The 27,268-nt window shown below is 48.7% G+C and overlaps 1 protein-coding gene across 3 annotated transcripts in view; it reads left to right on the forward strand.

Annotated features, from left to right (window-relative positions):
* The window catches only part of ZNRF1 (zinc and ring finger 1), a 93,286-nt gene extending 66,018 nt beyond the window's left edge, over window positions 1-27,268 (forward strand). Inside the window, exons 2-5 of one of the 3 annotated variants that reach the window (XM_033127867.1) lie at window positions 13,285-13,380; window positions 23,241-23,346; window positions 24,980-25,071; window positions 26,266-27,268. In XM_033127867.1, the coding sequence (XP_032983758.1) occupies window positions 13,285-13,380; window positions 23,241-23,346; window positions 24,980-25,037 (260 nt within the window). In that variant the 3' untranslated portion in view covers window positions 25,038-25,071; window positions 26,266-27,268. The other 2 variants (XM_033127868.1, XM_033127869.1) reach the window with 2 other exon arrangements.

Raw genomic sequence — 27,268 nt, forward strand, 5'->3', positions numbered from 1 at the left:
TATACAAATGATTCTGAACTTTTGGGTTAAATCCAAACCCTTTATGACAGTCTAAATCGATGGATCCATTCCTAAAGAGAAGCCCACCTACAGAACCTGGCGTGTTACTTCAGGAGGCTGATGGATCCTCCGCCAGCCATTACAGGCGCGTCCCGGGTAAAAGCTGGCTGTCAGATGCATTCGTTAGACAATTGCTTAGGGTATGATAATAGCGAAAAATAATGAGAGCTCTGTGGCCGTGTCTTCTTTCTTCTTATCTTATCCTTCATAGATGATCAGTTCCTTGAGGACAGAAATTATATGTAATGTTTTGCCATGTTTCCTTACCACTTAATAACTAGAATAAAAAGGGATGGGCAGACAGACTGACTCACTTGGTTCTTCATCCTACTTGAGTGTGGCAAATAGCGGTACGATTTTCAGTGGTGCCCCCCGAGAGACTGCCATGCTCCGGTAATTTTCAGTAGAGCCCGGGAACCCCAACTACTTCCCCCTTATAAAATGTGGTCCTTTAGGGGAATAATCACGTGTCCTATAACATTTTGTATGGGTTTCCTGTCACTGCTCTAACAAATTATCATAAATTTGACAATACAGGTTTTTTCTCTTACATTATTGGAGGTGAAAAGTCTGAAATGGTGGTCTGGGCTCCAATCAGTAATGTTGGCCAGATTGAATTTCTTCTGGAGGTTCCAGAGGAGAACCCCTTCCCGCCTTTTCCAGCTCCTGAGTACTGCCCACTTTCCTTGCTTCGTGGCCCCTTCCTCCGCCTTCCAAATTAGCAGTGTGGCATCTTCACACCTGCTTCCCTGAAGCGCCGGTCTCCCTCTTTCCCTTATAAGGAGCCTTGTGATTACACTGGTCTCACCTGGATAATCTCCCATTTTAAAATCCTAAATGTATCCCTTTTGCAAAGCCATTTTTTTTTTTTTGCCACACGAGGTATTATTCACAGGTTCCAGGGGTTAAGGATGTGGATGGACATCTTTGAAGGACCATTGTTCTGCCGGCCACACGTTTGTGTAGCTGTTGACACACATGTTCTCATTTAGTGGTCAGGTTGGTAAATTATTCCCGTTTTACAGATGAGAAAAGGGAAGCTCTGAAAGATGAGGTGACTTGTCCTGGACCACATAACTTGTGACGTGAACGCTTGAATTCTGAGTCAAGATTCATGTTGTTTCATTCTATTTGACTGCTTGAGTTTTAATTCTCTGATTTTCCACGGATTTCAATAAGTGATATTTGTCGACATTTAGATTTCCAATGCCAATATTCTGGGAAGTTGATACGCTAATTTGAAATGAGGGGATGTCGTAATCTATGTAAAAATAGTTGTCAAGGTAAAATACTAAAGTGAAGAAGGAATTCCCAGTTTGTGTGGCTTCCACATTTCATAAGCATTTATGTTTGTAAGGTCCAATACAGACACTGCTTACTGGCTTAAGGTCCACTAACATATACTTGATTTTATTGTTACATCCTATCACAAATCTTTTGCTTGCCAGACAGCCAAATTACTTACCATTAGGAGATCCCTGGTTTTTTAACCTTGGAACGATTATCATGAATATAAAGATTTATGAAGTATTGCCATCCATGTTCCAGCTGCCATGTTGGAGTCTCTTCCTCTTGCTCCCACGCTTCTCCCTCTCCCTTTTTTTGTCTGCCAGACTTGAAATAATCTGAACCAGAAGTGAAGAACACCAGTCTGGTAGCATACTCTACATGTGTCTCGATAGGGGTCATTTGCTGTTTTAAGGAGCTTAGAATTGGGGATCCTTGCTCATGTGTTGTGTCTGTCTGGAGGGTCTCTGGGAAATCCTTTTTAACTCATTGGCCAGTACCTGATCGCTCTCTGGGGTCTTTCCATCTCTTTCTGTATGGTACTCAGCCGTGGGAGGATGACAGAAAAGCGAGGCTTGACTCACGAAGGCCTCCTCTCCCCCTGACAGTTCCCTTTGATAAGACTGGTCACTCCACTGCGGTTAAGCTCTCCAAACAAACCCATCCTATTCTTTTGGCTTCTTCCTCTTTAGATGCCATTTCAAAGCACCACTGTGGCCTGCAGGACCATGTCCTCCGAGTTCCGCCTCCGTTCACTTCTGTGTTGGAGGTGCAGCTGAGCAGAGGACACCTGCTGAGAAGGGGCCAGGTCAAGGCCCAGGCAAGAAGCCAGCCAGCAGTCATTCTGCAAAATAGCCAAGCTCAGCCCCCAGTGTTGCTGCGTGCCCGCCCATAGGTTTTATCACGTGACTACAGCAGACCATGTTCTGCATCCTAAGATTGTACTGGGAGCCTCCATTGATAGGTAGGCCAGGGTTGTCATCATCAGTGGACGAAAGTTCCACCCTGCAAATGGTGTCTTTCAGTATGTGTAGTCACTTAGATTTGAGTGTCATGTCCATTGCCTGGTGAGTCATATCTGGCTGAACATGATCTAGTAGTGTTTCAAGCATTTTCCTTCTCGTCAGTGAAAAATCCCTGCCAGGCATGTGGACGTTGGGTGGTCAATGCCTCTGAGAGCCCAGAAATAAACCATTGGTCCTGGATAGGTGTTATGGGAAACTTCCTTTCTTTGTCCTTTTCCTTTCCCTAACTCGCCTTTTCTCCTCTAATCTCTCTCTCTCTCTCTCACACACACACGCACACATACACACACACACATCCCAAAGTCAGTTGAAGGTTGGAATTTTTTAAGTATATCAATAGAGACCCAAGAACTTGGGGAGAAACAGGCCAGCAGCAGGGTAGTTCCAAGCAGTTTCCCTAGTAAATCTGCCTGGGGCACCTGCAGAATGAGACTGGACCTGCGTGGCTGGTGTCCTGCTCAGCATCCCCCTGTGGAAGTGGAAGAAGGGAGGCCCTCTTCTGTGGCTAATGGGGAGGCAGCCCACAAATCCTCGATAGCTGCCTTTTCCCTGCAGAACAGATGTTATAGTCCCTTTGTCTTTTGAGGGTAGCTGGTCTTTGGCCCCACTTCTTGCTCTTGAGTTTGTGAGAAAAAGGCTGGGAAATTCTGCCTTCTCCTAAGAGTTCTCTGGCATTACCCATACACTGGAAAGCCCACTCCAGCAGCTGCTGTGGGTCCAAGGGGCATAGGTGTGTGGTGTGTGGGGTGTTGGAATTAAAGTGGGACAGCCGTTAAGAGGAAAGCATGGGATTCAGCTAAGTAACTAGGCATTTCCTGGCCAGACATGTCTATCCCATTGTCTAGCTGGTAGGTCATTCCTAATATCTGTGAATGTAAATAAATTCTGGCTTGACCCTTTGGATACTAGACAATCTTCCTCTTTGAACAGATGGTCCATCCTTTAAATAAGACATCTCCCAAATAAAAGCCAAATGTTCATCTGGAGACGACGTCCACACTTTTGAGTCATGTTTGGATGCCCCTAAATCTGCCCAAGGAGGGTAGCCAGGTGACAAGGAGTGATAATTCAGCATTTATCTTTCCCAGCCAGTAGTTGGGGACTCGGTCACACATTGAGGCTTTCATCATTTTTATATTTGTACCCGCTCAGGCTCCAGTCATGAGACCGTCATGTTCCTTCTCCCCCCCTTCCCATCATGCCCTCCTAAACAGTCCTTCCAGGGCTTCTCTCTAGAAGAAATGGGTTAGAGGGTCAGTGGGAACAGGACCAATTAGTAGCCGTAGTTCCTGCTCCTGGCAAATGCTTTTCCTATTCTTCACTTGGCTGGAATGCAGTTGTTGGGCTCCACCTGCCAGGATTGCAGCCTGGACTTGCTGTAGCAGCAGGGTGGGTGGGTTGTCATCAGGCACACGTCCCTGTGCCTACCCTGGAGTTCTTCCCTTTGTTCCCGCTGTAGATACCGCCGCTGAGCCTGTTCTCATGTAGCATAGATAGGTAGACAGACAGACAGACAGACAGACAGATAGATAGGTAGATAGATTTTTTTTTAACATCCATATATGTACTTTTCATATACTTACTGATTCTAATACCATATACAGTTCACAAGTTAACAGCTCTAAAATCAGGGTGTATCATATCATCACATCTTAAAATTACAATTGGCAGCTTTTTTTTCACCCCCTCTCTCGGAGGTTCCTAATAGTGCCTCTTAAAATTGATGGCATCTTAGAGTCCACAAAGTACATTATGTAGGGTCAGCTCAGTTTTCACTTCTTTGCCTGAAGAATTTGTGAATTTCCTGATAGGCCAATTTACTAACAAGTCTCGGTATATCTGAGTTTTTTACGGGATGCAAGTAAACTTGCATTTACCGTGAGAAAATGGTCACCCCACATTTCGCGTGCTTTGCTCTGCACAGAATACTCACACAGCCATTTTCATTGGGCTTTAGAATAATAACTGACAGTAGGCAGCAGGCAGGGCACTATGCAGATTGCTAAGTAGCTTGTTAGCTTGTACAAATCCACCTGGCTAGTGATTGGGAGAGCCTATTTCTTCTGACTCCTAATGTGGTTTTCTTTCTTCCAAACCATTCAGCCAAGAATCCAGAAACAGCAAAAATATGTTGGGGGTGGAATATACCATGCTTAGGCTAAGTAGAGAATGGAGATCACTACTGAGAATCTTTATAGCAGGTAAAAATTGGGAATCCAAACACCCACAGAAGAAAATAGCTAGGTACAACATATTATCACTATAGAATATATAAACATTGAAATTGACAGGTATGTGGATTATTGCTGACACAAAGAAGTACGTACATTTAAAGAGCCAAATAGGAATATCCGGGCAGAGAGGATTCTAGGACGGTAGTGGCTGGAATGCATGTCTCATCTCTTTTATCTCTTCCAATGCCAACCATTTACCTCTGTGAGCCAATCACGGGGGTAGGCACGCAGGGCCCACAGAAGGAGTTAGAAAGGCGGAACTCCTGAGAAAATTCTAAGATAGACATTATGGAGGAGAAGATATGAGACCTGGAAGATGGAACCAAGACACTTGACATGCAGGAAACTAGAAGTACTAAAAGGAGAAAAAGGTAGAGGAAGGGTGTGTCAAGGCAGGACAGAACCAGGTTATAATGTAATAATAAAACAGTCCCATAAGCTCAGTAGTTTAACTCAACGAATTTATTTTTCCCTCACACTGCAGTACCCAGTGCAGGTCAAGAATGGGGGGTGCTCTGCTCCTTGTTACTCAGGAATCCAAGGTGATAGAGGTCTCATCTCACTGCGGGTAACGTGGTGAATCATGAACTAGTACTTAAAGTCCGCTTGGAAGTACATACATTACTTCGGCTCACATTTCACTGGCCAATGCAAATCAGAAACCCACCTTCATCTTCAAAGGGAACAGGCAGGTGCAGACCTACTACATAACTGAAAGGAGGAGAGCTAGAAATATTTGGTGAACAGACTCATGACTTAACCACTAGGGGAAATAACTAAGACACATAACGCATATTCTGGTAAAATTTCTGAACTCTAAGGATGAAGAGAAAAATGTTTCAGGCTTTCAGGCCAAAGAAACCTATTTTTTACAAAGGAGGAAGAATCACACTGGCATCAGATTTTCTATTTGCAGCACCAAGAAGCTAGAAGGTGGTAGAATTTTATCTCCAGACCACCGAAGGAAAAAAGGAAGGCAACGCAAGAATCTGATACCCAGGCAAACTTTTATTCAACATAGTACTAGAGGTCTCAGAGCAATTAGGTGAGAAAAAGAAGTGAGACACATCCACTACATTCTGTTGATGGATAGTTGGGTTCCAGTTTTTGCTTGTTATGAATAAAGCTGCAATGAACATTGTTGTATCTATTTGTAGCCACGTGTTTTCATTTCTTTTGGGTAAATATTTAGATGAGGAATTATGCTTGGGTTAGGCTGCGTGTATATTTTGTTTTATAAGGAACTACCTAAGCTTTTCCCAAAATGACCATGTCATTTTATACTCCCTCCAACAGTATGAGTTCTAGTTGCTTCATATCCTCGCCAACATTTGTTGTCAATGTTTTAAATTTTTTGTTTGGCATTTTAATAAACAGATATAATAGGGTTCTCCAGGGAAACAGAACCAACAGGATATATATGTATGCATATAAACATACATAAAGGCTTGAGAACCAGAAGAATGGGTGGTAGAAGTTCCAGTCTGGGGGTAGAAGACCAGTGTCCCCGTTCAAAGAGGCAGGGAGCTCAAAATCTCCACTTCTCTGCCTTTTTATTCTATTCAGTTCTTCCATGGATTGGACAAAGTAGAGTGTGTCTCCCCAATCTGCTTTCCTCAGTCTCCCCATTCAAATACTGATTTCATATAGAAACACCCTCACAGACACACCCAGAAATAAACTTTAACCCATGATCCAGTCAAGTTGCACAAAGTTAACCATCACAACAGATAGGTTAAGAAAAATAAACACACACACACAAATATAATAAATTGCTTTTAAGTGTCAGTGTGACTGTCTTCTAATATCTGCATATGAGAATTTTCTTGGCTCCTGGGAAACAAGTGAGCTCCAGGCCCTAGAACAGAAGTCCGGAGGCCAAGTCCAGGGGAACAGTGTTGGAAAAGGTAGAGGTCAGAACTCCTGGGCCTTTCCCTAGTCCAGAATGTTCTCCACAAGAGACCAACCCACACCTCAGCAAATCAGAGTGTGCAGTGGTTTCAGAGGAGGAGAATGTGACACCCATAGCCTGTGCTCTCGGGGACACATCTCTGTAGTAAAATAAAGCCATCCCGTGTTACTCCTGGCTCTTCCATTTGTAATAAATTTCACTGAATCAAATTCATTTATTCTGGTCTCCTTTTACAGACGTTAAGCACCCCCTGGCTGTGAGAGGGAACATCCGGGCTGGAAAGCAGGGACTGGACAGTAGGGACGCATTGTTGGGTGGTGACACTCTGGGCCCCTAGGTGAGTGGACTCCACATCTGCCCTCCTCTCGGGGACAGGAGGTCCTGCCGGATGGCATGGCTTCATTTTCCCTGGTTGCTTCTTTTGATTCTTCTCTGTTTAGGTGATCCCAGAGGCAGAACTGGGGCAGCGTTAAAATAGCGCATCAGCATAGGAGGGAGGGTCAGGGAGGGAACTGGGGCAACACGCAGAGCACAGGTCCCGAGAAATCAGGTCTTAAAGGAGAAGGCTGCAGTTTTGGAAAATGAGAAATATATGGTCCCCAGAGCATGAAAACTTTATATCACATGATAAATGTTGAAGAGGATTGGGAGAGTTGTAACTTGAGCCAGTTGCCTGTTCTTCAGTTCCCCTGTCAGTCAAATAGAAGGGCCTGGGTGAAGTCCGAGGAGCCCAATTAACCCGACCCAGGGAGATGCTTGATGCACACGACCGTGTGTGGGTTCCTCGGGGCACTGTGGGTTTACCTACCAGTGGGCTTAGCCTTTAACCCGCAGGGAAAGGGGTCAATGCCCTATACCAGGTGCCTAGTGCAGGCTTGTCATCTCGCAGGAGCTCTGGTCCTGGTGGCTGCTCCAGCAGCGGCTTTCCCACTTAGGCAATATCCTGTTGAAAGACAGGAAGCAGCTGGGCTCTGGCTGATCAAACTGTCCTCAGCGCTTCTGGCTGTCTAACCTTGACCTGGTCCGATGGCAGAGAAAGCGAGGAGGAAATGAAGTCTCCATTAGGAGCTCTCTCTCAGCTCCTCTTGGTTGCGGTGGAGGGATCCTGGGGCAGTATTTGCTTGGTGAAGCCCACCCAGTGCAGAATCAGACAATTACAGACAAATCCCCCTCCCGCTCTGTCATTCGTTCCTTCCTCATTTTGAGAGGTTGGCAGAAAAGGACTGGGAACATGGTAAGTTTCCTGACTGCCACAGTCTGATGGGAGCAGACAAGGGTTTAGGGGAGCCAGTGTCAGACTAGGGTCAGTCTCTTCATTCAGTCAGTGGCAAATAGTAAAGACACAACGCAGGCACGGCACTGCCTCTGAAAGGAAATTAGATGTAAAAGAGGAAGGCAACTGGATGTACTTGCTCTCTGTTCACCCAACTTCCAGGGCGAGGGACAGAGTCTCCTCTCAGATGCAGTTAGGAGGTCTCCTGGAGACGTTACCTGTCGCTTTCTCATGAAGGAAAATCGAGCATCTCTTATACGTGCTTCCTGAGTGCTGATGAAGGTTTCATGAAATAACAAAATCATGTCGATCGGATGACATTGCAGACCTTTGGTTTATCTTTCTGTTCAGGGCTGATTTTAATTTAATTTGAATTTCTTTCCAAAATGGTATCAAAATTTCCGGGGGATCTTCCTGGGTAACCTTCAGATAGCTCATAAAGATCACAGTATTTATTCATCTGTAGCATTGTTGGTGCTGAATCATGACTGGGCAATTATGAGGAAAGATTGGGGCAGTAGTGGTAGAATCCTTCATCACTGGATGACCTTTCAGGAATGAAGGTGGGAAACACATTAGTTTTTTTTCCCTCAACTCTCCATATCTTTCCATCCCTCTTACCTTTTACCTTTTAATTTCCATTTAAAAGGTAATTCGCAAACTCAGCGTCTTAAAACCAGTGCTATAGGCTCATGTGCTAAATTGAAAATAGGACTCTGTCCTTCCATATTAACAGAAATTCCCAGAAAAAACAATTCATTGTTTCAGTTTATGGAATTATCTAGGACCGTGGGTACTTCAGGAGAAAATGGGCCAACGTGGAAGATTTGAAGTTAGCATTTAGTAATACCCGTGTCTGTAGCGTTTATGTTGTTTCTGCCATGTAGCTTCTCTGCTAGTGCACAGCTTGGCAAGTAAGGTACACACTGGGCTGTCAGCCTTCCTGGGGTTGTGTGCCAGCTCTGGCTCTGTCTGGCTGGCTACCTTGGGCAAGTGACTCACTTTGATGTCCTCTTCTACAAAGTCGAGTGAACGTTAGTACCCACCTCATGTTATGTCAATGAGAAGACATGTAAAGTCCAGTGGCTGCCCATAATAGCAACTCAGTAAATGCAAGCTCTTATTATCACGTGCAAGAATGGGTGCCATAGAGGTTCAGCAGGGACCATGGTTCCACATGGGCATTACAAAAAGTGCCATACACAGACAGGGTCCTCTGGACGTTCATAGGAAACAGAGATAGGACTGACTGGGGTGGCCACTGGCCACCCCCGCACACTTTGCACATTCGTGGCCTGTGTCCTGCTGCTCCATCACCTGTCTCTCAGACCCCAGATCCTTCCCCCGGCTCTCCTGTTCCTCCTGGTCACGTGCTGCCATTCGTGATGATAAGGGTACCACGTGCATTTGATTAGCTGCCTTTTAGTGTGCTGTCAGGTTTCTTATCTCATTTGCTCCTAGCAAGACTGAGGTAAATGACTATTTTTCAGATGAGGAAACTGAGGTACAGAGAGGGTCGATTATTGCCAAGATCTTGAGGCCGGAAAACCCCGGTCATCTTGGTATTTCCCGCTCACGTACTGGACTGAGTTGTTTCTTGAGCCTTACCCTCCCGCACCCCACCCGACTCGAGGCCAGAGGCAGTGGTGATCCAAGTAGGCGCTCACCCTACTTGCCCTGGAATGTACATCTCTTCCTATGACAGTGGCACTTCCTCTGCAGATAGAATTTTCCCCAATCCATCTCTTTCTTAAAACCCGGTTCTGAGGTATGTTTTCCCAGTACCACCAAGCAATTAACTCAGTTCTGACACCACCTACCAGAAGATAGCATCAGGTCCCACAGGCGAAGGGCTCAGTCACACAAGACTTCTTCCCCCACTTCAGACACTGTTCCCAAGTCCAGTCTGTTACCTGTGCTTCTGATCAGCTGGCCGTCCCACAACCCCCTCCTCACTTTCACGTAGTTTGTTAGAGCAGCTTACGGAACTCAGAGCAACATTTCACCTGCTACAAGGATTATACCTGTGAGTATATTATAAAAGGATGTAACTCAGGAACAGCTAGGTGCAAGAAGAGAGGCATAGGGCCAGATGTGGGGAAAGGGCGCAGAGCTTCCATGCCCTCTCCATGGGCACTACTCTCCCCGGATCTCCACGTGTTCACCAGCCTGGAAACTCTCTGAACCCGGTCCTTTTGAGTTTTTATAGAGGCTTCCTTACATGGGCATCGATTAAATCATTGGCCATTGGTGATTGAACTCAATCTCCAGTGCCTCTCCCTTCCCCGGAGGTTGGGGGCGGGACTGAAAGTTCCAGCCCTCTGGTCAGCTGGTTGTTTCCCCTGGCAGCCAGCCCCTATCCTCAGTTTACCAAGGGACTTTCCAGAAGTCATCTCATTTACATAAACTCTGATGTGGTCGAAAAGGACTTGTTATGACTAATAAGACAGGCCTTTCACCTATTGCTCTGGAACCATTTGAGGAACTGACGACAAAAGACCAAAAGTTATTGGACTTACAAAATGAGGAAACTTCAAGGGTTTTAGGAGCTCTGTGCCAGAAACGGGACAAAATCCAAATATATATTTCTTGTTATGAATTGCGGTATCACACCTGTGATCAACTCTTCCCTGATGGAAAGGACTTTAGATCCGGAGCTAAGAAATCTGATTCTAGTCTTCGCCCAGCTTCCTTAGATGTTTGACCTGATGACCTCAGTGGGACCCCTTTCTTCATCTCTACAATGAGGGGGGCTGGTCTAAACCTGTGTCTCCACTTGTATTGTTCTGGGACATACATGTTCAGTAGCATTCCTTCTCAGGCCTCCTTGTTGGTGGCTTACTTCCCAGCACCTTCGCTATAACTTGACCCCCCTCCTGCACTCAGGGAATGATTCAGATGCAGGGTTGTCTGCTGCTATTATAAGCGGTAACCGTGAATCTGTTCTGAGCTATCAGAGAAGTGAGGAATGTGCGAGGTGTAAGGCTTTTTATTAGGAACAAATCACAGGGACTGTGTCAGCCTCGTGTTAGATGACCCGGGCCTGACCTGGTCCAGAGCACATCCGGCCTGGCCTGCTCACAGCCCTGAGCCCTTAGCCTGCAGACTCAGCAAAATAGAAGTGTCCTGTCCTCACTTAAAGTGTTGTAAAACCTTGGTATTTTGCAGAGAAGGAGGTGAACCAAGCTCTGGAGAAGATGAGACAACCTCCCAATGGCTTGTAATGCTGTGGAATGTTATTCACTATAAGTAGAGATTTATTTGCAGTACACAGGCATGGCGGCAGATCCAAGGGTGCGGAGGGACTTAGGTTAGAGGTGAAGGAGTCCTCGTTCTGCCAGACTCAGGTTCGTTACTCCCCTGTTCACTGCGTGTGTAACACTGGGTCTATAGCTTTCCAAACTGGCTTAGGAAAGAAGCAGTCCGACACATTTGAGATCCCATTTTGCCAGAAAAGTGGGGATGGACCCTTCCCACCATGTTTGTTTGTTTGTTTGTTTGTTTGTTAGATTTTATTGGGGAAAGAGAACAGGACTTTATTGGGGAACAGTGTGTACGTCCAGGACTTTTTTCCAAGTCAAGTTGTTGTCCTTCAATCGTAGTTGTGGAGGGTGCCGTTCAGCTTCAAGTTGTTGTCCTTTCAGTCTTAGTTGTGGAGGGCGCAGCTCAGCTCCAGGTCCAGTTGCTGTTGCTAGTTGCAGGGGGCGCAGCCCACCATCCCTTGCGGGAGTCGAACCAGCAACCTTGTGGTTGAGAGCTGGCGCTCCAACCAACTGAGCCATCAGGGAGCTCAGCGGCAGCTCAGCTCAAGGCTCCATGTTCAATCTTAGTTGCAGGGGGCGCTGCCCACCATCCCTTGCGGGACTCGAGGAGTTGAACTGACAATCTTGTGGTTGAGAGCCCACTGGCCCATGTGGGAATCGAACCGGCAGCCTTCAGAGTTAGGAGCACAGAGTTCCAACTGCCTGAGCCACCGGGCCGGCCCCACCATGTTGTTTGTTTGTTTGTTTGTTTGTTTGTTTGTTTCAGTCTTCTGGGTTTGTTATTAATGGATTCGTAACCATACAGAAATCAGAAAATGTAGCCCTTTCTCAAAGCTTGGCCAGAGTCCTTGGGTTCATAGCACTTCTAAGACTTTTCAGCTGAGATGCTTTGCTGCTAAAGATCTTTTAGGAAGGGGTTCAGGGAAATGGGGACTGTGCCGCTGAGTCTAGAGCCCACTTTGTCCCCAGTCAGACAGACCCTGGATTTTTTGTCTCGTCCTATAGTTCACAGCATTGTTACTGAAGAGAGGGAGGGTTTGGAGAAGACTTGAAGCAAAGTGCTTGTGACCTCCGTGGGAATGTGGGAGTGGGCTTGCTTCCTGTCTCAGCACCACCTGCTATTGGAGTCCAGGGCTTCCCATATAGCATGAGCGAGCCCCGCGGAAGGGGAGGACGCTGGTAAGGGTGTGGAATCCTCTGCCCTGAAGCAGCCAACAGTCACCAGGAATCCTCAGCCTTTTATCTGTTTCACAGAAATGTTGCTGACAGATACTACTGACATTCGGTGAAACTGCATGCAACATTTTTACTAAAAATGAACAGAAGAGTCAAATCTTCACAATAACTTTTCCGTAGTATTGGATCTTTTTGGTAGATTGGAAAATAATCCATTTGAAAATAATTTCAGTAAAAGTAAAGTGGGGAAAATTGAAAATAACTTACATTTTTTAAAAGTTTATTTTAAAAATCAATGAAGGGACTATGTTTGCCTAGTGGAGTTCCGCTCAGAAGATCGTCACCTGAAATCTCCAGTGCTGGGACCATTCTGATGGAACCCCTTGAGTGTATACAGAGTCCCCACCGGGGAATAGAACCCTGTGTTAGCCTGGGTGGTGAAACAGCGGTCACTCTCAGTGGCATAGCGCCAAGGCACGCATGGCGTTTGGGAACCCTCTGGAGGACCACAGCTGCCTTCGTCACACGGGAAGCAAAGGGTGTCGGATGGAGTGACGGATGGAGGCGCCACCTGGGTATGAGCTGACGAGGAACGGAGCCGTGGGAGGGGTGGAGATGCCAACGACCGTAGGCAATCCTCCCACTGGTCTAGCGAGTGGTTTGAGGGCTGTAAGGTGGAAGGGTGTTCAACGCTTTGTTATTCAAAAACGGATTATTTAGCTGCCCTGATTTGATGCCTGCCTATCTCCACTGCCCGCTAGACCTCCTTGGGAAAGGATCTAAAAAAATAAAACTCAACTCAGCTGTCAGTGACGCCTGAAAAACTTTAATGAGGGGCATATGACAGGGAGAGCACTGATGAAAAAAATGAGAGTTGGGGACTATAATAAAATAAAATTTTGCACGACTCAATGAAGGAGAAATCAAGTCTAGGACATATCTAGATTGTAGTTCTCCACGTCAGCTCTGACCTCACATGGCCAGTCATTTAAGAGCATTTGCACTTACGGATATATTTGGAGAAGACATTTTATCCTGTTTTCCTCTCTTTCAGGTTTCAAGTGCCCCATTTGCTCCAAGTCTGTGGCTTCTGATGAAATGGAAATGCACTTTATAATGTGTCTGAGCAAACCTCGCCTCTCCTACAATGGTAAGTGCTTGGCTGGGGGATCCTTGAGTGAGGGTCTTCCCAACCTCACGTGGCTCTGGCAGTATTTCCACCTGCCTTCTGGCAGGAATCCTGAACGGTGACAGGAAACCCAACGATGCAGCGAGTCTTGCTGTGCCAGTCAGAGAGGAAGAGGAATAAGATAAGGAAGGAAGGCCTAAGGGTCAGTTCCATGGTGCCGGAAGTCTCTTGGGTCGTTCAGTTAGTCCTGCTGCCTTCTTGGTTCCTTGGACATCTGGTTGGTGGGAGATACAGACTCTGCCCGTTCACCCACCTCATAGCAGCGGGCCCAGAGGTAGTGCCACCTCTCCTTGGGGGACAGGAGTCTGTGCCACTGGTTTGCACAGAGGGCTTACGCCCTGACTCTCCACCGCAGTATAAATGCAATACGTGGACGCCCTTTAGGGCTTAAAAACACTGAGCTGTCACCTAGTCGCTCCACCACGGTCATGCTGCTACCCACCTTGGAGGCTGCCTCAGAGCTGAGCCGGGAATACAACAGGAGGTCGGAAACCGGGCCAGGGATTCCGTGAAACCCAAGTCCCCCTAATATGGCACCTCGGTGACAAAATGAGTGTCAGCATCTGCCTGGTCTGCTGTGGGTAAGGATTTGGAGCCCAACTGATCCAAATTCAAAGCCGGCCTCTACTGCTTACTGACTGTATTATCCCGGACAAGTTGATCAGTTTAGTAGAGTCTTGCTTTTCTGGTCTGTAAAACGGGGATATCAATACCTAGTTCATAGGATTTTTGTCAGAATAATATAGATGTTACATGTAAAACCCTTCAGCACTGAGCCTGGCACACGGTCAGGTCTCAGGACGTTACAGCAGCCCCGAAAGGGGCAACACCATTCTTGGGTTTCTTTTCCTCGTTTTGCAGAGTAGACTGGTTTCTCTTAGCGCTGTGCACGCTGTGCTGCTGGCCGCTCTCTGGCAGCCATGCTCGTGTGCTCAGTCTGGTCTTCAAACCATGTTCATCACAGAACTGAGTCTTCTCTGAGAACATGCAGCAGATCTGAGTGTGGTGCCGCCCAACCCTGGCACTGGGCCCGCCTTCTAGGATTAAAGTCCCAGCAGTGCTTAGGAAAAGAGTTCTTTGACGTCCAAGAGAGTCTGAGGACTGCACAGGAGGTGAGCCTGGATCGCTTGACACCCCCCCTTCTGATGGTGCAAGTTCCCTGGGGAGACTCGACAGACCTGTCCTTGGGCTCCTGCCCCCTCAGACTCCGATGTGCTCCTTTCCCTACACAGCGTTAGCCCAGGGAAGGCCTGATGATTCCAGATTGTTCCTGCAAAGTAATCTGACAGATGTGATCCACTCAGTTCTCCTGAAAACATATCCTGCTGTTCTCTCATCTGTTGTTTACCTGCTCAGCCCAAAGACTCTGGATGCCGGCGGGCAGGCCAGTTACCTACTGCCTCAGCTACCTGCAGTTTGGTAACCTTTGCTCAGGTTGGACGACCAGCCGCAGGAAAGGTTGTGGCCCTGTCTGTATCCCCAGCATTTCTCTCCCCTTCCGAACCCTCTGGTGTCCGGGAAGCCCCTCCTCTCCCCAGTGGACAGCCTGTCCATGTCCCTGGGGACTGACAGCCACTGTGCTTGAGTCTGTTCTCACAAGCGCTCTGGGCTTCCCGTCAGACTTATCAGTGTGCGTCCCTTCGAGGCTGCTCTAACTCTTTGTTCTATTCCTCGTCTCTGCCTGGAACCGTGGATAGAGAGGAGTCTTCTCCCCAATATGGCCTCAGAAACTGTGTTCACTTATTTTCCATATGTGCAGAGCCCTCATGAAGACCGCTTTTTGTCCCTTGGGTTACTGGGGAGAGATCTCCGTGGACACTGCCTTGTGTCATAAGAACACAAAGCAGCCTCACAGTGGGCTTACCCAAGAGGAATGGCTCTTGGTGTCATCGGGCAGAACTTTGCAAAGGCAACTGTGGAGGACAGAGTGCTCTTGGGGCCACCTGAGTACGGAGTACTCACAGGCCCCATTTGGAGAGTGGGGAAGGTGAGGGGCTCCATCCCGGAGAACTGCGCGGGCTGCCCTGCCCTAGGTCTCCTCCCTGCTGGCAGCCATAGGAGAGGGTCGTCCTTTCCCTTCACCTTCTCCACAGGAGAGCAGGCTTTGCAGCCCAGTCTGAGCACAGGCCATCCACAGAAGCCACACCCAGAGTGGGAGTCCTCGTAGAGGACAAGAAGCTTGTCCATGCAGCCTGACACATAGCTTCTTGTTCTGGTCCCATTTTTTTCCTCCTCTAGTTGAAAAGCCACCTCTTCAGGACTGCGTGTGTGTAAACTAGAAGCTTAAACTCCAGGATCTCTTTAGCAAAAGCCAGTCCTTTACCATCAGAGACAAAGGGAGGGCTTGTTGCATCAGTCCTGTCAGTGGAATTTGTCGTAAAGTGATGAGATGCTTCAGAAACAATGGCCCCTCTGTATGTACTATTAATATGAAAAGGAGGCGTCTCTTCTGAAGACACCTAAACCTTCCAGCTAAGAAGTCGTTAGACACCTGGGGTTTGTATGTAGAGTGGAAGTCTCAGGGGCTGGTCTGAGGCCTGTTCTAGTTCAGACAAAGCACAGACCTTTAAGGTCCATAGGCCAAAGCTCCCAATCGGGACCTCTAGATATTTATTTTGGTTTTGCCAGTAATATGATTTTACCCATGATTTCTCATTATCCCAACCTCCTGGGTTCATTTGATATTTTCTAGTTAAAAAAGTTTTTTTTTTTTATGAGGAGATGAAAGAGTCTGTGAAATGTAGCGTTCTCAGAATCTTTCTGAAAAGGGGGCAGGATGAGGCTTTTCTAATGGAAAGAGAGAGACGTGCTACTTTCTTATGAACAGTCACTGGAACACCTGGCCACTCCCTGGAGATTTCCCATCTACACATACACACACACAAACTTCCTGTAATTGCTGGCACCAGTTGGGGAATTTTTTAGAAAATTTACAGCAGTTATATACAAGATGAAATTTAGTTAACCACCGAATGAAAAAAAAATAGAAAACTCCTAAATGAGGCAGATACAAAGTAGTATTTTTCTTATTATGAGGGTTGGCCTGAGCCATGGGTTGGAAGGCCTCCAGTAGCCGCCTGCCAGATTAAAAAAAAAAAAAAAAACAATTTAGGAAAAGCAAGACTAGTTCAACTGGTTTGCCCAGTGCTCAAGAGAAATGTGAAGCCCAGTAAGCAGTGCTGCAGGCAGGCGGTAAGCCCTGCTGGAGGGGCAGGGCGGGCGCCAGACCCCAGAGCACCGACTGGGACATCCTTCCTTCTCCTCTTCCCGGGCGGCTCTGACCCACGGACTCCTAGGAAATAAGGAAGGAGTTGGAGGGACCTATTTTTTGGGTAAATGTGGCCAGCTTGAATGGGCCTTTTAATTTCTATCCCTTTCCAACATCTGTTTTGTGGTCTGAGCCTGGGAGAACTCGCCCTCAAGAATATGCACTCAAATTTCGACCAACAAGTTGCCCAGCTAGCAGAGGGAACCTTGTGAGGAGGGACCTGACTTTGCCATGACTAGAAGAGAGTCATATCCTGGGGTGGGGGCATGACAGATGCCCGACTGCCCATTGAAAGCAGGTGGTCCTGGTTCCAGGGCCAGCCCAGGAGTCCTTGGTCCTGGGAGATTCTGGCGTGTGGCAGGTTCCTTTGCCAGCAGTATTAGGAGAGCTTGGTGGCTGTCAAACAGCTTTAGAAGATTCTCCCTTCAGCTTTCTTTGGTGGCACAGACCCATCCTTTGCTTCTTATGTCCTGACTGCCCTCCCCTCCTTTCTGGCAAAGGTCATTGCCCCCAACCAACTTCAGGGCTCTTGAAATGCTAAATGTCACACAAGGTTTCTTTAAAGGACAAGGAATCTAGCTCCTCGGAGAGCAGGAATACCTCCTGCTAGTTTGCCCTGAGCTGAGCCCGCAGACCTGAGTAACTGGTGCTTATTTGGCCTGTGTCTCTGTCTGCTGAGACCTTGTAGTTGGGATGGGAATGCCTTTTCTTGGTCCTGGGGGAGCCGGGTCCTGGCCTAGGAGTTTGCCCAGCCTAGTTGGGCACTGCCAGGAGCTGGTGTTCGATGCTGTGGCAGGGGCTGAGTCTGGCTGTGAAGGTGTCTGTCCTGGTGCTGCAGGAGGGAGGGGAGAAGGGCCCGCCCAGCAGCTGCTGAGGAGTGGCTGGGAGGGAGGGAGGGAGGCCCAAGGAGAGGGGACTGAGTGGGGTTGCTGTGGGGAGCCTCTGTCCGTCGAAGCCTTCTGGGCCTGAGCTTGCTTTAGTGGCTCACCCCTCTGGGCTGTCCTCATTGCCACCCACCTCTCCAAACAATTAGCTTTAGGGTGTTGGAGTGGGGATGCCATTGCTGGTAGGGGAACTCTCTGCCCAATGTCTCCCCTTTGCCTGGAGATTTCCCTGTAAGGGAGCGGGCAAGTCCTGGCATTGGTGGCTCTGTTCCTTCCTATCCCCAGGAGCCTGGGCTGGCAGCTCTGCGCATGCTGACAGGCTGCGAGACCAGGCTTTTCCACACCTAGGCTGGAAATGAGGCTGGGGGGTGGAGCCTGTGTCTCTGCGTCATTTGTTGGGGGTTTTCCCTCTGGCTCCCGCCTCCCTTCTCACTGGGGCCTGGACTGCCATCAGGCACAAGGGGAAACCTATTATGTACAGTCCCACGCTTAGCTGCTGGCTGTGAGCTGCATAGCATCAGCCTTCACTCCTGGCTGCCCGCAGAAATGTATCTGTAGCTGTTTGGGCTTCCCGACCCCCCCCCAGCAGCTCTGGGGGTCCCTTGGGGAATGTTGAGCCAGCGCTCTCTGCAGGGCAGCTAAGCCCCACAGTAGTACTTGAAGGGCAGCAGTGCAGCTCCTAAATCTGGTCTGTTCACTCTGAGCATCTAGGTTCCTCCCTCCACCTTTCTTGGGCCTCTGCTCACACACATTCACAAAAAGAAAGATCTGAAGCTGTCTATGAGATCAGTGATGTTTTCCAGCCCGAAGGAAGAAACCCTGTCTCCTGGTCTTTTAAGGAAAGTTAGCAAGCTGGCCAAGTGGAAGGAACTGGGCTTGGGGGTCGTGGCTACTTACCAGCTGCATGAACTGATCCAAAGACCCCCACAGGGTCTCTAGGATTCATTGAGATGTGTTTGTGAAGTTCCTGGCACATAACTGTCCCCAAAGAAGTGAGGGTTCCTTTTTCTCCTCCGAAATCCCTTTTCTTTGACAAATAGTGCTACCTCTGTTTCTTAGGGAGGAAGCAAAAGTATGCCCTCACCTCCTGCCCCCAGCCGCACGACAGGCATCGTACCTCCCATTTGGGCACTAGAGAAATTTGCCTGCCACTCTGGTTTAGTTCCCTGGTCTGGTTGGAGGGACAGGCATTGGCACCATTTTGCACCACCCCCAGCCAGTCCAAACACACTTCCAAACTCCCTTGGGCAGTTACAGTGACCTTGCACAGCGTAGCAGGATGCTTCGAAGGGGCTTGAGAGGCAGTAAGAGAAAGGCAGAAAGCACAGCTTCATTCCTGTGTTCTCATCAGCCAGCATTGGTTGAGCCCCCTCTGCTGGGAACCTGGGGCTGCCAAGGGGCATCTGTGTCCATCTGCAGAGTGGCCTTAACTTGTGCCAGGCCCAGCGTCCTTGGCTTTGTACCATGAGGTCCTCCGACAGCAGGCAGCAGGCTCCCATCTGAAGAGTGTGGAAGTCTTGTAGGAACTGGTTGAGAGCCAAGCTTCAGCTTCAGCCATTTCCACTCCCCTGCTTGGCCCCCAGGGACATCTGGGGGCTGCTGATTTTCAGGGCCCCAGGGATTGGGACAGGAAGCTTTTCTCAGTCCACTCAGGCATGCTCCCTGCCTTCCACCGTGGGAAGAATGCTGCTCCCTGGGCACTGTATTGGTGTGGGCACTGCTGGCTTCCCCGCGCGGTCAGGTTCCAAGCCCCATCCCAGGAACCTTCAGGTGGCCTTTTGCAGCCAGGGCTCTTGGTACCAGTGAAATGCGCTCCCTGCTGCGTGCCAGCCTGGTGGGCCAGCTGCACAGTTTCATTCTTCCCTCCAGTGCTGCATGCAGACCCAGGCTGGCTGGTAAGGCACAACACTATACCACGCATGCAAATGCTCTGTAAAGTGTTGTGTGATAGCCGTCGATTGTTAGTAAGAAAAGACTGTCTCACCTTCATGTGCTCAAGCCTGAGTCCTTGAGTGCATAACAGGATAAGAAAATGCACCATCCTTGCGGCTCCCATCCCTTCCCCTTTCCCTAGTGATATCCAGTGTGAGAAGAGAGGAGAGTCCAGTTTAATCCTGTTGAAGAAGCAAGCTCCAACTCTTATCTCCATTCCTGGCTCTGTGTCCCATATTTTAGTCACTTCTAAGCAGGCGAGGGGCCTCACGGACCCTCCTGGAGCTCACAGAGGACAGGAAAGTGCAGCCAGCCTGAAAGCTGTTTGGGACCCAGGGAATTCATTCTAACTTGCCCCTTAGGGTCACAACGGAATTACCAATTGGTAGGGTGAAATGCAAGGGGACACTCTTTCAGAAGCAATAATGTTGTGCTCCCAGGGAAATCATAGAGAGAAGTACGGGAAAGGAGACTGAGGGCTGTACCCAAACTCTTGCTTTAGAGATGAGACGAAGAGAGTGGGAAATAAATGCCCAGGGAGGTCTACAATATGACTCTGCCTTCTCACAGCTAGACTTTCCTCCCATCTTTATTTTTCCCTCTGATATTTTATTATGAAAAATCTCAAACATGCAGCAGAGTTAGGAGTTTTGCCACGAACACCCAAATACCCACCACCCAAAATCTACGTTGTACTGTGTACCCGCTGTGTCACGTCCCGTGAGCTGCCTCCCCCAGTCCTTATCCTTTGATGCATTTCAGAGTCAATGTTTCTTTCTTTTTTTTTTTTTTTTTGGTAAATGTTTATTTATTGGCGTTTCTTAATGATAAAAGTAATGCATGTGCAAATGTATAAATATGTATAGTATTTAGTGCTCTTAAAAAACGAGACGATACCCTTTCTTTGAGCTGCACTTACCATGTTTGGAGTCTGAGGTTACACTCCAGTGGCGGGCTGTGTGCTGTCTACTTTTTCTCTTCTCTTTTGCCCTTTTCGGGTGGGCCTTTGGCTTGGCCAGATCTTAACAGAGAAAATGACCACAGATTGTCCTGGTGGCCAAGTAGCTAAGAGTGACTTCCCTCACAACTCACGGGCATGGGGTCTGAAGTGTTGAATCGGCTCTATCTTAGGCTTTTTCCTCGGAGTTCCCGGTGGTGGGCTTGGAGTCACCATAGCCTTCTAGGCCATGGAGAATCCTCATTTTATGAGCCCCAGATTTTTCCCTTTGGACCCAAGTAATCAGAGGGCACAGAGAAACAGCAGTGGAGGAGCACACCAAGCAGAAGGTCCCTGGCCGCTCACCAGCCCTCTGCCTTAGGCAAGATGTCTGACTTCTTTCCTCATTTGTAAAGTGGGGACAGTACCCTGTGCCCTGCGTTGTTCCTAAGATCGCGGGTCTCAAGTGAAAATGTACACACACGCACCCCTGAGTGTGTATCATGGGCAATATTCATGAACAATTAACATTTTTCAGTAGTGGAGAATTGATCCTATTTCAAGCTGTCCTTTCTTCACATCCATGATCCTGCTCTCTTGGTGTTTCTCCTTTAGTTTTGAGAACTTCTGGGTAACCTTTTGCTTACTTCACCTCTTTCACCATCCTTTCAGATATTAATGTTGACCTGGGTTTGTATTTTGCCTTCTATGGATTTCAGTCTAAACTTTCTCTCCAGACAATCTCTTTATCCCACATCTTCTACGACGTGTCGCCTACGTCTCTCTTCTAAACGCCAGATCAAGACTTGAACAGACTGATGGAGGTTTCCATTAGTGTGTCCCAGTAGAGACCCCTGGTCAGCACCTCCCACCCAGCGATGAATTCATTTCATTCCCATGCCTGTCCTCCTCCTTCTGGGTTCCCTCTTCGTGACAATCGCCCGCCATTTGCCCAGCTCCCCTGTTAATGCAGAATTCCTCCCTTCCTGCCCCCATTGCTAGTGTATGAGTTCATACCCCCTGCATTGTTGCATTGGCTTCTAGAATGGGCTCCCCCATCTGTGGGGTCTTCGATCCCTTCTCCAGTAGTTTCCAGAGACCAGATGGGATCAGAGTGCATCTCTCGGGCCTCTCAGTGAGCCAGATAAAGCCCGGGCACTGCAGCAGGACACGAGTCTGGTGTCATCTTCCCTCCTGCCTCCCCTCCACCCGCACCACGACCCCTCACCCCAGGAGTCTCTCTGCACCTGCCATAGCAAGCTCCCTGCAGTTCACAGGTACACAAATACTGTTTGTTCCCTTTGCCTGGAATAATCCTTTTCTGAACAGGCCCTACCCTGATTAGGCATCTTTCATACCTCATCCTGGGGCCTGGATGTATTATAAGACCTGCCAGAAATTCCTGTGCTGTTCATTTCCATTTTCTTGTTTGTCCTGACCTGTTAGACTCTGAGTTTCTTGAATCCTGAGTTCGTGGCTTATTCACTGAGTGGCCAGTGCCCAGAATGTCTTAGAAATGTTATAAAGAACTGCTGCCTCGCTGTGGCGCTCTCCCTGTTGCGCTCGGCTTCCGTGGCCATGGCTTTGCTGGGGCCCGTGGTGTGCTACAGCTTTCTTCCATTCCTTCTTTTGTGTGGGGATGGCAGGGGCAGTTTTCTTTCTAAAAAAATTGAGTTGTGTAGTTTAGTGACATTGAGAACATTCACAATGCTGTACAACCACCATGTCTATCCATTTAGCAACACTTTCATCACCCCCAAAGAACGTCTTTTGCGTGACTCCACTTACATATTTAAGTGATATTTAAGACAGGCAGCCTCCTAGAACCAGGGACTAGAATGGTGGTTGCCAGAGGCTGAGGGGAGAGGAAATGGGGACTTGCTACTCAGCAGGTAAAAAGTTTCGGTTATGCAAGATGAGTAAGTTCTACAGCTGTGCTGTACAACATTGTACCTGTAGTTAAAATAATACTGTATTGTACACTTAAAAACTTGTTAAGAGGCTAGATCTTAGCTTAAGTGTTCTTACCACAAAAAAGGGGTTCTAAACCCCTTAAACAGTCACTCCCCAATCCCTCCTGCCCTCAGCCCCTGAGCTACTTTTTGTCTTTACCTATGCATTTGCTATTCTGGACACTTCGTATAATACAGTCGTACAAGAGGTGGCTTTTTGTGTCTGGCTTCTTTCACTTACTGTAGTATTTTTGAGCTTGTGTCCATTCGTTGTTCTTTTTTCGTGGCTGAGTAGTATTCTATTGCATGGATATACCACATTTTGTTTATCTGTTCATTAGTTGGTGGACTTTTGGGCTGTTTCCTCCCTTTGGCTATTGTGAATAATGCTGCTACGGACGTGCATGTACAAGTACTTGCTAGAATACCTGTTTCTTCCATTCCTTCTTGCCTTGTGCCACTTTCTCCATCATCATATTTCCCAAACCAAAAACCAGTGCACCTGGTCTATGTGTATGTTTAGGGGAAAAGTCTATACAAGGAAACAGGTTGCCTCATGCTGCGTGTGCTACATGTCTCTCCCTCCCCAAGCCCCCTCCACTCCCTGGGCCACTTACTTGGTGATTAATCCCATTTTGTCTTTAGACAATAAACTTGTGGTGCGCATGTCTTGTCTCTGCAGTGAGAGCCTTCAGGGCCAGGTCCATCCTGGGCTTCTTTGTCACCATAGAACCTAGTACACTTTGGGTGACCCAAGCAGTCCCAACCAGTTACAGCCCCATGCCTGCTTGGTGCCACCTGTCTGCTGGTGGTGACCCTCTCCCACTCTCCTTGTCCCCCCTTTGCAGATGACGTGCTGACTAAAGACGCGGGGGAGTGTGTGATCTGCCTGGAGGAGCTGCTTCAGGGGGACACGATAGCCAGGCTGCCCTGCCTGTGCATTTATCACAAAAGGTACGAGAGGACGGCAGGGCCAGCTCGCCAGATCCCAGAGGGCTTCTTCCCCGTGGGTCCGGGGAGAAGTCAGACCCTCATCACTAGCCATTCTGTCTCCTTTTGTTGAGGGATGGCCTCCTCCCCCACCTTCCTCCCGGGCTCTGAGCCAGCAGACATGCCGAGTGGAATTGCCAGAGGTTTTGCTCTGGTTTGACAACCTGGATGGTGAGGGTTGATGGGGAGACCTGTGGAGCCCCACAGGTTGAAGGTGCTTAGGATCCCAAAGAGCCAAAAATTCCCTTCTTTGGAAGGTTGATATCCATCCATCCCTCCAAGTTTCTTCTCCCTCCATTAGCCCCCTGCTTCACAGGGGGAGGCCTCTCATCTGTGCGAGGCAGGCAGTGTGGAACAGCATGCTTGCTGCCCCTGTACCCGCCCCTGCTCCCCAGAGGGCCAGGCGGCAGGAATAGCCACTACCTGTGGGGCCACAGCACTGAAAGCTGCTATAATTAGCAGGGCTGAGATTTATCCTCAGTCTCCGGCATGAGCCTTGTTCTTGTTTCCGACTGGAAAGAAGACACCTCCTTACCCAAGAGGGAGGACACTCTGTACTGCCTATGGCCGCCACCTGCTCTTGGCTCCTCGAGCCCCAAAGCTTCTGCCTGACACATGGGCTTTTCCAAAACCTGAGTCACCGGGCCACTGGCCACAGGGCAACAGTGGCACCCTGCGCATGGATGTGGCTGACGCAGGCGAGGCTCCAGGTTAGCCTAGGGGAGGGGTCTGGGTGCGGGTCCAGCACAGAGTTCTCCAGCGTCCTAGCCAGGCACCAACCAGGACTAGAAAAAGGGAATCTTTGGCTCCAGGAAGAATTATGCAAATTATCTGTCTGATCCCTGTCTTTGAAAATATCCAGATGTTGGTTTACAAATCCGAAAGCTGTCTTAGGGCGATCTCTGTTCCCTCTCTGACTCAGGCAGTCCTTTCTGTAAACACTAGAGACCAGCGTCTCACGGTCAGCCTCCTGTCCTCTTAGCAATGTCACTAAGCCAGAAGGCCATCCTTTTTCTCGGGGAAGTGCTAGATGCTGGCTGCGACCGCAGCAAACTGTGCCAGGTAGCTTGGGGGTCTCCTAAGAAGTCTCCCACCAGTGAGGGAGCATCGAGCTGTCCCTTTGACTCAGGGGAGGGTTCTCTCAGGTCCCCAGAGGTCAGAGTAATGGCCAGGCTTCCGGGTCTTTGTTCCCACTTCCTGCCCTTCAAGCCTGAGATGTGGCTGACTAGCTGCCCTGTACAGTCTAGCCACTCTCCCCTTCTCACTAGTAGCTGTTGCCATCGTCCTGGGCTCCATGCAGGTAAGGTCTTGATCCCTCTCAAGGCCACACTCCCCTCTTCCCTTAGCATCCCGATCCACTCCAGTCCTATACCCACCATGCCAAGTTGGCTGCCCTGGCTGAGCCAAGATCAGTTTGGTGTTCTGCCTTCTTGCTGCTTCAGAAAGTGGGTATCTGGGGACACGCTTGTTTTCCCCTGGGGTCCTCGCAGGCGAGATTTAGGAAACCCCTGCTCAGAAACCTGACCCTTGGAGCGAGCCCCCTAAGGAGCGGCCTGGTCAGCGGTAACCTGTCTCCCCTTGCCGCCTCCCGTCTCAGCTGCATAGACTCGTGGTTTGAAGTGAACAGATCTTGTCCAGAACACCCTGCGGACTGACCCTGCTGGGCTCGCTTGCTGATTCCTCTGAAAGGTGAGCTGGTGGTTGCGGGTGCTACGTGCACAAGGCTTGGGGTCAGATCATTCTGGGGCCTGGGTGTGAGGGCTGAGTTGCCCCTACACACCCCACCCCCGGGAGGGGTGTATCTTATCAGTTAGTAGTTCTGTTAGGGGAAAATTATTCTGGAGGGGCTAAGAAATGCAAACTGGCACAGTTATAAAGAAAAACCTGCTCGGTACAGTTGATTCGCTGGGGAAAGATCAGTCTATGCCAGACGTCTAGGGTGACTCTCCCTGAAGAAGGCAGAGCCCTTTGGAATGTGCCAGGTGGGAGAAGCAGCGTGAGCTCAGCAGCCAGACACCAGGCTGACGGCCCAGCCTGCTCTGTGCTCACTGAGTGGCTCTGGCAGGTCAGCTCCTCAGGGGCTCTGACTCCTCTTTGGGGACGGGGATAATCTCGTTCCCCATGCCTGGGTGGACATCATACTTACTAAACAAGACAGTCTGGGGGACGGTGTCAGTCATCATTCCACTGCTGGCTCTTCCCGCCTCAGGCCACTTCCCCTGCTGCCAGATGGATCTGAGGCCTGCAGGCCAGACTTGGCCCCACTCACCCCACAGCTCAGGTTCCTGGTTCCACAGCAGGCCAGTGCAACTAACTTCCTCAAAATGTGCACACGTGTCCCCCGATAGAGCCTTCCGGTCTGGCCTCTCCATTTCTTCCCCAGGGCACCCTGCTTTACTGTAAGCTGACCGTTCTCTCCTGTCCCCCATCCTACCTGTCCCTTCCGAGTTCTGGACTGGAACTTTCTTTTTTCCTGGCAAATAGACAAACCGCCCCCAGAGCAATGAAAATTCTGACTCCACCGCATCTCACATCCAAAGGTTTTGGGGCCTCTTTTTTTTTCTCTTTCTCTTATTTTTTGTTTGTTTTCTCTTATTCTTTGTTAGGCTTATTTTATTTATTCCAAGTAAACTCCCAGAACAGCTGATGATGGCAGACAAATCAGGGACATTTGCTCTTTTTACCTTCACCTCAAACACTGAGGACATGGGGAGAAGAAACAGCGAGGGTGAGAGTGAGGCAGAGGGAGTGGAGCCTGGTGCTGGAGTGCGAGTCCAAATTCCCGGCATGTTTGCCTTCTTGGGGCCCCAAGACTGGAACCACAGGCGCCCCTGCCTGGTGTCAGCCTGATGGAGCATGACTTACGTATTGTGGTCCATACAGGGACAGCCAGCTCTGTTCCTGAGAGGAGGCTTCGGACACTGGGGCAGAGCTGAGTTGGGGACACCAGTGGGAACAGGGCACCCCTACTGCACTGACTTCTGGAGAATGGTTCTCCCTTTCTCCCTGAGGACACCAAATTGGATGAGCCGCGAGTTTGAGAGAAGAAAGAATCAACCGCCACCCTTCCCCTCACTCCTCATCCCAGGAGGGAAAGGGCATTTTCTTTTCACCTTTGAAAGGCGTTGTGGGTCTGTCTCTAAAGTGTTTACCAAAAAAAAACAAAAAAACAAAACAAAACAAAAAAATTATAAAAAAAAAGTCTAGTGTCGACTGGTGTTTTCCCTCGTGATGTTTACAGATTGCTGTCTGCTGCCCAGCTAGAACAGAAACGCACAGAGAGAGCCAGGTTCTCACCACTCCTGTCCTGACGTTACGGGAGCCCTAGCACAGCGCCCTGTGCCCAGCGCCCCGTCGGCCCTCTCCGTCACCAACCTCTCTGCCTTGGTTTTCTTTGTCCATTTTTCTGGCTTGGTTTTGCACTTTTCTCCCTGTGGGACCCTGAGATCTTGACTTCATTGCCAAAACAACAACCCATGGAAGACCTTCTCCCCCTCCATTCCCGTTTCTTTTCCCTCCCTCCCTCCTGGTTCTGGTCAGTTCAGAGGATTTAACAATCACAAGTGTCCTGCAAAAATCCTGAACATTTTTCTTAGACCCTTGTGGATTCCCCCACCCTCCTGAAAACTTAAACAGACAAACAAAAGACTTATTAAAGGAATATGTACAGCTACCCCTGTTTTCAGGCACTCTGAGAACATTTTAGCCATTGATGGTCACACGTGGCATCAGCCCATGCAAGATAGGTTTCTTCTGTATTTATATATTAAAATACAAAAAAACAACAACCTTATAAAATGTTTAAAAAAATGTTCAAAGCTGGGGGAAAAGCTTTCTTCATTAGTCAAGATGTTTTGATATGGTATTAAAACAATGTCTAATAAAA

The sequence above is a fragment of the Rhinolophus ferrumequinum genome, chromosome 15 (genome assembly GCF_004115265.2).
Source record: "Rhinolophus ferrumequinum isolate MPI-CBG mRhiFer1 chromosome 15, mRhiFer1_v1.p, whole genome shotgun sequence".
Taxonomy (NCBI): domain Eukaryota; kingdom Metazoa; phylum Chordata; class Mammalia; order Chiroptera; family Rhinolophidae; genus Rhinolophus; species Rhinolophus ferrumequinum.